Genomic DNA, 10,500 nt, shown 5'->3' on the forward strand with positions numbered 1-10,500 from the left:
TATAATCAATATGCACCACCTGGAAAAAGTAAAGTCTGGCCATGCCGGGGCAAGACTAGCTATACTTCATTATCACTTTACATTAGCGATATGTATATACATAGACATTACCCTATCTTGCAGCACGCCTCTGTACCCTCTCTAAAGTGATTTTATCAGTTGTTAGGTGTGGGTTTCAAACTGTACTTGAATATGCAACTACAGTTTGGAACCCACACCTAACAACTGCTGATAAAATCACTTTAGAGAGGGTCCAGAGGCATGCTGCAAGATACGTTAAAGAGGTATACACTTATGATGCCAGTGTAACACATGTACAGATGTTCAACGAACTCAGGTGGGAGTCAGAACAATTTTTCATAATTGTGTTATGAAATATTCTCAACCAAAACGTTTACTTACCACCCGAATACATACCTGAGTTCAACCTCCAGACATCACAGTACCAATTCAGTACAGACAAGATCATGCCATGCGTTTAGACTGTTAGAATCATTACACTGATACTCAGACACTCGTACTCAGTACTCCTTCGTAGCTACCTTCTACATCAAGACAATGGAATTTACTACCTCGCCACATTTTTGAATCGCAGACATGACCAGTTCAAATCCACATGCACTACGTAGCTTAACCTTCTATTTGTGTAGTTTCACCACAGAATTGATGATAAATAAATTAATTAAATAAATAAATACGAGTGATCATTTTAACGGATTGTGGGATCGAGGGAACTTATCGCGAGGCGGGATAGTCCAGTGAGTCAGGCCACACCCGCTAATTCTAGCAGGTGAGCACGGGTGAGCAGCTAGCGACTAATTCGGATTGACGTTTAGATAATGGTTATCTATTTGGTAGAGGAACTAGACGATGGAAATGAGCTTGCAGGAACAGAAGAGAGTGTTGACTAGCAACCGTGAATTCATTGTTGATAATCTGGACGCTGACGACGTGATTGACGAGCTAGTTCAGGAGAAGATGATCGGCCGCGATGCTGCGCAACGGGTACAACTGGAGGTGATGACTAGAGTGGACAAGAATAGAATTATTGTTGATCAACTAAGTATCGCTGGACCAGGTATGCTGGAGAAGTTTTGTGAGATTTTGAGGAGGAAAAAGCGACAAACGTTCATAGCAGAAGAATTGGAGAAATGTGAGTACGAAGATATACAACATGCCATGGTCATTTTGTACCCTGCAGGTAGCAAACGTCCTGCTGTGAAGTACAATGCATTGGTTGTTAGAAGGTTACAGGCCAGGTACCTCAGATACTTGTCCACTGACTGGCCACACTATTATGTTCGACTGGCTCTGGTAAAAGGAAAAAAGGTGACAAGAGCAGATAAGGACTTGGAAGAGATAACAATGCTAACATTACAAGGACAAGTTGATGAAATATTGTTGAAAAAGGAGCAACTTGGTGAACTGAGGGACATCTTCCACTACCAGAACAAACCTTGTCCTCGACTGATACTAATAATGGGAGGCCCAGGTGAGTAGTACAAAGTATTAGTAGAAGTGATGTAATAATTATGAGTTGTGCAGGTATAGGCAAGACAACCCTTGCCAATGAGATCTGTGTGAAGTGGGCTAAGGGGGGTGGATTTTTAGCTGAGGACTTTGATATAGTGATCCTGATACCATTAAGGTCAGTCCAGCAAAGGTCAATTGAAGAAGTGATGATGGAGCACATTGGGGAGGAGACATATGAGCAAGTGAAGAAGTCAGCAGGTAGCAAATGTCTAGTGATCCTTGAAGGATTGGATGAGATGGCAGCTGAACGTCGAGAGAGTGATCCATTTTTAGTACGTGTGTTAAAGGAGTGTACATTGTTGGAGGAAGCCATAATAATAATTACATCAAGACCGCATGCTTGTGAGAAGCTGGATGCTAACAGGAAAGTAGAAGTGGTAGGATTTGGCAAAGAAGAAATCCGAGAGTTTGTGGAGAAGTCATTTACCAATGATGTGAAATGTGTTGAGGAGTTTTCACAGCAGCTGAAGGAGTATCCTCATCTAGAGAGTTTGTCATATGTGCCTATGAATTTAGCAATGATAGTTGATATATTTGAGTCTAGTGAGAAGAAGCTTCCATCCACCATTACACAACTGTACCGACTGTTCATAGTGATGACCCTAGATAGACAAGTTAGGAAGGAGAATGAGAGGAAACAAGTGTGTTCAACTGTCACAGCAGCTAATAGTGTTGTGGAAAAATTGTGTGAAGTATTAGCAGGTGTCCCCAAAGAAGCAGTGAGGACATTATTGTTATTGTGTAGGTTAGCTTATCATGGTTTCTTTGACTGGTACTCTGAAAGAAGATGGACTAAATGGAAGGATCCAAAGATCATCTTTACTGTGGCAGACCTGAAGGAGTGTGGTATAGAAGAGGTGACAGCTGAGTGGGACGGATATGGCCTTTTCAAAGCTACACACACACGCCAGTTACCCACTAACACTATCACATACAATTTTTCACACTTAACCATCCAGGAGTTCTTGTGCGCTGTTTATATTTCAACCTTATCACAAGAAGAACAGCAACGTCTACTGACTACAAACTTTAGTGACTATCCTAATGTTTTCATATTTTTGTGTGGAGTAACTGGAATAGTGTCCTGTGAAATGTTCCAGCTTGCATTTTATGGGGAATGTAGTGATTGTATAACAGCAGTAAAGTGTTTGTATGAGAGTCAGCAAACTAGTCCACCTCAACCAGTCACACCCATCAGACTAAAGATAAGAGGCAGTTTACTACCTTACGATATTGTGTGTATTTCCCATGTGATGTCATGTTATCCAGTTTATGAGTTGCATATCACAGAGAGTCATATTGGAGACAAGGGAGCTGAATTGTTAGTAAAGCATTACCCCAACAAGAATACTACTGGTCAACTACTGGAAATGTTAGATGTTTATAACAACGATCTCACTATTGATGGGCTGGTACACATAATGAAGATTGTGAAGACATGTAAGCCCCACTATTAGCTGTTGATACACTGAGTTACCATTCTGTGTTTAGTGAATTGACCACACCTTACTGAGCTGTATGTGTTTATGATGTCTACTGTTATCATTACAGGTAGTGCCTCATTAAAATTGTTAAATTTTCGTGTTAATCCTAATATCAGTGATGATGGGATGTCATTAATATCAAGTGAACTCCAATACAATAACATTCTGACTGAGCTGAGGGTACCAGTCTGTGGATTAACAGCAAAAAGTATACTTGTGATGTTTGGGGTTACAACAAATTGTGTTGCAGTTAATTTATATGGTTTTCTTTTTTACAACCCTGATTAATTGCTGTTATGATCACTGCAGGTGCCATTTGTATCAGTAAAGTGTTGGAGAAGTGTTCGCTACAAGTCCTTGAGATTTCATACAATAAAATTGGTGATGATGGCATTACAGCCATTGCAGGAGCACTTAGTTGCAGTCAGATTAGTAAACTGTGCATTTGTAAGTGTGACATTACTCTTACTGGAGCAAGTTCACTTGCAGAACAATTACTAGTTAACAATAATGTTAGAATATTAGATGTGACAGGTAATCCCATCACTGTGGAGGGAGCTCGTCTAATACTACAGTCAGCTGTGGACAATGGAGTCTGTCAAGAAGTTTTAATTTATCACAATGTGTTCAGTAAGCTAAGGGGTGATGAAGACTACCGAAATGATGATGAAGTGCAGAGGATGATGACCACATTGGAACAGAGGAAGATACAAGAGGTAATAAGAGATTGTGCTACATATTGTAATACAGATTGTAATGGTAACAGATGTCAAGACTAAAAGAGCAGGAAAGTGATGAAGAATATGTTACATGTAGTGAAGATGATGGCCAACTTGTAAGACAAGAGGTTGGGTTGTGTATGATTGTTGTCATTGTAACAAAAGTTACAACAGGAGAACACACAACAACACAATACAAACAGTGAAGATGACGATCAACTTATAAGACAAGAGGAGACCACAGGTAGGAAGTTGTGTTGTGTGATATAACCATTAATTACCATGACAACAGATCAGAATGTCCAGTTGAATAGTGGAATATCCAGGTATGGGTAAGTGTGACTCTGTTGTCATCATGGTGATTACCATTGTCATGGTAATAGGACATGTCACCACAAGAAATGTAGCATCATGTAGGCTGACCACACCCATCCAGATGATGTGAACTGTACACTTGTGTAATATTGACATGTTCTAATTACCTGTAGAAAGATGCTATCATCAAAAATTTTATAACAGAACATTAAATTTGTATGTGTTAATAGTTGTTATGGTGATTATGATTTATGATTAGAATTGGATGAAGGTAATTTTGATGAGCAGTGGCGGATCTAGGAATTTATAAAGGGGGTTTCCAGTTTAGAAGGTGGAGATATACACTGACATGAGATATGCAGAAGTTTGCTCTACATTGTCTGGTTTGGTAAGGTGAGACCAAAAAAAAAAAGGTCACAGCCTATTGATAGTATATAAAATACCTTAAATAACTTGCTACACACTGCTTTAATAGCTACTGTGAATGCTCTATTAGAGTATCTCGATCGAGGCGCACGCTGCAATATTTAAAACATATAATTGTTATGCAATCATTTTTCAAAGGGGGTTTCCGTGGAAACCTTGAAACCCCCCTAAATCTGCCACTGATGCAGGTATGTATCATGAGATCAACATGTCATCTCTCATGAGATCACATGAGCTACATTAAAGTGGCTTGTGATTTGTGTAGTGGTGGGGGAGGGGTATACACCATTTTCCCCTATATACTTTTATTGAAGTATCACGAGTGTATTATGTATCATAAAGTTGATATAGTATGTATGCTTTGAACTGATCATTTAATAACTTACAGATGCAATTACACATGATCTTGAAATTTGGCTTATTTGTAGCACCTCTTGACCCACTAAAAATATTTCAAAATCTTTTTGTTTAAATATCTGACAGTATTTACGGCCAATCAAAATTTTCACCATACATTTCCTATGTGGAAACCATAAAATGTGGTCTCTAATACAGCCCTTTCCCAACTTGTAATGGATGGTGCATGTCTGTTGTTGACACCTTTTTGCTGTCATCACTTCTCATCTGGTTGGCTGAAATGTTAACTCACTTGAGAAAAATTTATTTTTAATTTTTAGCTGTTTTTCAGGATCCAGCTCAACTTGTACATACTATAGAACAGTCACTTCATAATAATTGTACTATAATATGGCCTATTTATTTTAAAAAACCATCTCAGAGCTTCTAAAATCCATGAAAGCTTTTAATTTATTCATGGACATGTACCTTAAAAGCTCTATACCCATGAGGACATGTACTCCTCTTTACTCATCAGCCATGCATGCAAGTGCCACACCCTTTACTTGTGATGTGTTCAAAAAGAGCAGTCAATTTTAGTAACTTATCAGCCATCAAATCCTTTAACACTCGCAGGGTGAGGTGATATGATAACATCAATGGTAGTGTATACACGCTATAGTAGTGCTGTACAGATATAGCCACAATGATTATTTTCATGTTGAGAAGTTTTGATGGTAGGTGTCACTACTAGATTTTTTGTAGGGCAAAACTAATCAAAATTGGCACCAATGAAAAGTAAAAATTCACTGGATTTTCATTTTACGTTTTCATTGAATTTCAGTTTATGAAAATGCTATGAAAATTTTGTCCACTCAACATTCACAGGTTGTACAAATTTTTCAATGAATTTTCATGGACAAAATGTCTAATTAGAATGTACATGTGAAAATGTAATTTCAGTAACTACGTACATTTTCATAATGATAATTACTAGCTAGCTTTTCACAGGGATTTCATTGAATTATCTCTAGTGATGTGATGGAATGAAAATCTCACATTTTTTTGATAAAACTACCCCATAGCTTAAATCCATGTAAGTCCAAAATCCATTTTTCATATTTCAAGCCTTAATTTACAGAGGCCATGGCCAGTATAACCTTTTTTCTGTGGTGCTGCAAGTGGTGTCAGTATAACACCATGTGTTAAGTAACTAAACTTCAGTCGTTAGTTACACATTGATATACATTGACTTATTGAATAAACAAATAAGCACCCCATCAATAGCATATGACATAAATTAATAGATAGAAACATGTATAGCTGAAGACAAACTGCACACGTGATAGTAAATCTTCATGAACAAATTCACCCTATTTACCAATACTGCATGCATGTCCATGCAGATTCAAATTTTAATTCGTAATGGTTAGTTTTGCAGGCCGCACAAATTTCTATATAAAAGTTAAAATGTATACTAACTGCATCCTGATCATGCAACAGAAGAAATTTTAGCTAGACATGCATACACTCATATAATTCAGGCCACATCTAAAGTTTACTAATTTGGAAGTACACAGAATCATCTTTAATGTACTGATTTGTGGGAGTGACTTTACAGAGACCTTCATGGGAAATAAACTTTGCTTGCCTTAGTATACATTTGTCATCACTGTGACTTAGCTTAAGAGATAAGTGTACTTCAAACAATACAGGGTGTGGTCCTTATGCATCATCCTCTCCTCACACCTCACATTGTGATACTCCCACTGGACCATCTCAAGAGGACACTCCTTCCTGTGTGTTTTCTAGCCAGCAAGTGAGCCGAGGATTTCTACCTCACACTTTTTTGGACAAACCAGTGGTAACTTGGGACACACTTGTACCACTATTAATTTTTTATGTTCTCCCTCAATTATACTGAATCAGATGTTCTCCCTTGATATACTGATGTTCTCCTGTAATGTGGCAGTACTGACAGTCAACCTTATGACGTGGACACTCAGTCTCAACATGACTGGTCAGATATTGTCGTTGTAACAGCTTCCCACATTCACTGGAACACTTCACATCCTTAAACTGACAACCATCACTGTTCCAAGGTGAATATTGATGTAATTAAGTTCAGTGAGTTAGCCTCAGGGAATTATGCCAGCGTAATTTTGGGAATAACGATGGGATAAAAGAATTGTGAATTATTCCAACACTTTGAAGCAATTTGGGCATAACTAGCATAATATGCAATAAAGATTTAAAAATTCTGATAGAGTTGTCACTTGCTCAATTAAATCAGTCACCCATGCAATATTGTACCCTTGTGCAATGGTCACCAAGCATCTTGCCAGCTAAAAATAAAGCTTCATTGCTAAAAACACTAATTTTCTGGCTCAAACTTTTGCTAAATATTGAAATTGCAAAACTCAAGAAATATTTGTATATATGAAATGGGAATAATGTTGAGAAAAATGAGCACATTTTGGGAATAACAAAAGCATAATGAAAGGAGTTTTGGAGAAATTCAGAATAGAATAATGATGAAAATTTGGAGCATATTTCCCTGATGCCTATCAGTGAGTTCACCCTGCCACTCACAACCTCTCTCCTTGTTAGCACACATCACATGAACAGAAGACCCCTAATCTCTCTATCAAGTTGCTTGTTGGGAAAGGCTATGAACTAACTCCTCACTACGACAAATTGGGCAAGTGGTCAGTGCATTTCTCTTATTCAGACAGGATTTGCAGAAAACTTGTCCACAACACACACTCAGATAGAGATCTTTACAGGGAAAGTGGCATATTTTACCAACACAATCAGGAAGTTTATCTGTAGTCGCACCCAGGCCACCATTATTTGTTAGTATTATTTATGGGCGTGGCTTCCATTATTAAGGCCACTCCAACTCATACCTTAGTTTCTGGTCACTTCCTAGCCAACAAAATCGGAAGTGGGCAGGTGGATGATTAGGACTGTATAGACTCCTACATATACACCAGTAATATACACGTACTGTGCTGCTCATGTAGCTACTTTTGCTTTCCAAGTGAGTCTCATTAGCTATGTCGGGAAAGTATTATTTATTAGTCAAATGATCCAAAATAAAATTAAACTATATTTACACATCAGAAACTCTTCATTCAAATGCGAAGTCTTAGCCCACTACATATGTGTTTCCAGCCTTCTATTCAGTAAACCTTGAGAACAACATGGTTTGGTCATTGAGTGCTCCAGGCTAGTTTTTCAGTGATCATGTGGGAAAGTTGATGCTTTAAATAAGGGTTGCCACTTGCTAATCTAGGAACATACAGTCATGGAAAAGTTGAAGTTTGGTATAGCTATAATCAAGAACAAAACTAGTCAGAATGTTTTAGTAATACAGCATAATATATACATGACTGTTGTTAAGGATATAATGTGACTGCTCTATTACAAATCTCTGATTGCTCTATTACAGTATCTTGATCTTTTGCAATGTTCAAAAAATCAGTGTCCTTAGTTTTTTTCTGGATTACATGCACTTAAGCACCTGCAATATTATTAATAGTCCTCATAAACTGGGGTTCCAGGTTTTCCATGCAGGCGGGTGACCAGAAACTAAGGTTTGACTTGATGTGGCCTAAATGAGGCTTGTCTTCAAATCTCACAGTCCAACGTAGTTATGAGTAATTTGACTGACCAAGAACTGATCACCTAGCTAGCTAAGTCGTGAAAATCAGATTCATGAGTGCAACAACCATGTTTTGGCACTTCGCCCACCCTCTTTCCAAATGGAAGGGCGTGGTTAGTCACATGTTGTCATGATAACACCATTAAATGTTTCACCACACTGTTGTTTGAAAAGAGCTTAGACTAATTTAAAGTCCAAACTGATCTAGGCAGCGCATGTCCCATAACACTGGAAGGGGCAGACCCCACCAGCTGGTGAATATATGATCAGGTGTAGTCATCATCTTCTACTACTGATACTGCACAAAATTAATTCAAGCATCATTATACCACATGTGACAAATTCTATCAAGCATTGTTGACCAATGTGGCAGTAGCTAAGCCTCCCATCACAGGCCATTTGGGAAAAAAACTAATACCACTATATAGGTTGTTTTTACAGTGAAAGATTGAAGACCAATTAGGCCAGGTAAACACTATTATTATTTTGTCATCAACACTGAATAGTGAATACTGTGACAAACAATGAACATCATTGCAAATTCTTAGTGAGGGTCACTAAAATGTACAGTGATGTTCACTATTTGCATGCCACAGTATTCACTACTTATTTTTTACAGTGAAGGCTTTCTCAAAAAAAGCACGAAAGTGGGAAGTACAGTTTTCATAATGTGAATTGAAATGATACCCCCTATAGGCATAAATTATAACCTTTGTACATGTATACTCACCTTTTTACCTTTTGAGGAAAAATATAAAGTGTCACTGGTAGAGAGCACCTGTCTGACAGGCACTGCACATTTACACAACAGCCACATAATTAGGTTACTTTGATTGCACCATATAATTAGTACAACCGACACTCTGGTATTATTGTGGTTTTTGTCAACCTACATTAAACATTTAATTGGCTTTAATTTACAATGCAAGTTACAGAATACAGACATTCCATGAGACATGATCTGTTATATGATGGAGTGTACAGGGGCGGATCCAGAGTTTGGAAAGAGGGGGGGCACCTTTCTAAAAAACAGTTGAAGACCAAAAAAACTTGCTGAAAACCAGTTGAAGACCAAAAAAAAAATATATAAAGGTCACGACAATAATAGCTAGTTATCCTTACCAACTATATCACGTCTGTTATGTAAAATAAAATCCTATTTATAGCTTCATAGGTAAGCTACACTGCCTCATGAACATTGTGACTGCTTTATTAGAGTAATTGACTGCTCTATTAGAGTATCTCGATCTTGTATGCAATTTCTTGAAGGAGGGGGGGGGGGGGGGGGGGCATTTGCCCCAAATGCCCCATCCTGGATCCGCCACTGGTGTAGTTTGTGCTCACATGCCCTATTTTTGCAGGCCCGGTCACATTTTATTAACATGTTTTGCTGGCTATAATTATACATGTACAATACAGCTCCATTAAAACATTAAGAGTGGTTTTTTGCATATAACCTAGTTACTAATCATACATGCAAGTATACATACATGCAATGCCCACATTCCCACAACACACACACACACCTTACCACCTTATCGGCCTGTCTCTTGACAATAGCAGGGTCCCGGATCATGGAAGAACTGGACCTGGCACAATCTCAGCTTGAACAGTAATGCTGGTGCCGGGTGAGATCACCTTTACGATGGAATATTCTACCACATCCACAGTAGAACTCTGTTTGTTTTGGCGGAGGAGACAGTACTTATGGTGCCTAGTTAAATCTCCAGAGCGATTAAAAGTTCTCCCACAACCACAGACAAAAGAGCCAGTGACCACAGTGGGACCCTTAGCAACTCCTTCTGACAAAATGGTTTGCACAAATCATGCCACCTTGAACGATCCTGGGCTACCTCATACCAACTGCGAGCATCCAACCCCATCCTCTGAACATCCCTCAAAACTACATCTCTCCACCGCAGCTTAGTTCCGTGAAAAGGTTTAGTAGTTAATAGTTCTCCGCTTAGGTAAACGATCATCATCCATCCTTGCCACATGACCCAACCAGCGCAGGCGATGC

At 38.5% G+C, this 10,500-nt stretch overlaps 1 protein-coding gene across 8 annotated transcripts; it reads left to right on the top strand.

Annotated features, from left to right (window-relative positions):
* The first annotated feature begins 421 nt into the window (after positions 1-421).
* Positions 422-4,326, top strand: LOC136253239 (NACHT, LRR and PYD domains-containing protein 3-like). Of its 8 annotated transcripts, none has more exons than XM_066045866.1 (10): positions 422-800; positions 859-1,153; positions 1,202-1,492; positions 1,546-2,973; positions 3,085-3,225; positions 3,327-3,733; positions 3,784-3,852; positions 3,902-3,980; positions 4,029-4,068; positions 4,120-4,326. In XM_066045866.1, the coding sequence occupies exons 2-10, from the start codon at positions 871-873 to the stop codon at positions 4,151-4,153; spliced, it is 2,772 nt and encodes a 923-aa protein (XP_065901938.1). In that variant the 5' UTR covers positions 422-800; positions 859-870; the 3' UTR covers positions 4,154-4,326. The 8 variants fall into 8 exon arrangements, with proteins under 8 accessions (XP_065901938.1, XP_065901942.1, XP_065901941.1 ...); XM_066045870.1 differs by having other exon boundaries at positions 423-800; positions 3,911-3,980; XM_066045869.1 differs by having other exon boundaries at positions 425-800; positions 4,029-4,062.
* Positions 4,327-10,500: the final 6,174 nt, after the last annotated feature.

The sequence above is a fragment of the Dysidea avara genome, chromosome 4, assembly GCF_963678975.1.
Source record: "Dysidea avara chromosome 4, odDysAvar1.4, whole genome shotgun sequence".
NCBI classification, from domain to species: Eukaryota; Metazoa; Porifera; class Demospongiae; order Dictyoceratida; family Dysideidae; genus Dysidea; species Dysidea avara.

Excerpts from the sequence above, each read along its gene's own strand:
- LOC136253239 (XM_066045865.1), top strand. The coding sequence starts at position 871 with ATGGAAATGAGCTTGCAGGAACAGAAGAGAGTGTTGACTAGCAACCGT. Across the intron at positions 1,154-1,201 it reads AGCAGAAGAATTGGAGAAAT|GTAGCAAACGTCCTGCTGTG; the intron begins GTGAGTACGAAG and ends TGTACCCTGCAG. Across the intron at positions 1,493-1,545 it reads ACTAATAATGGGAGGCCCAG|GTATAGGCAAGACAACCCTT; the intron begins GTGAGTAGTACA and ends TGAGTTGTGCAG.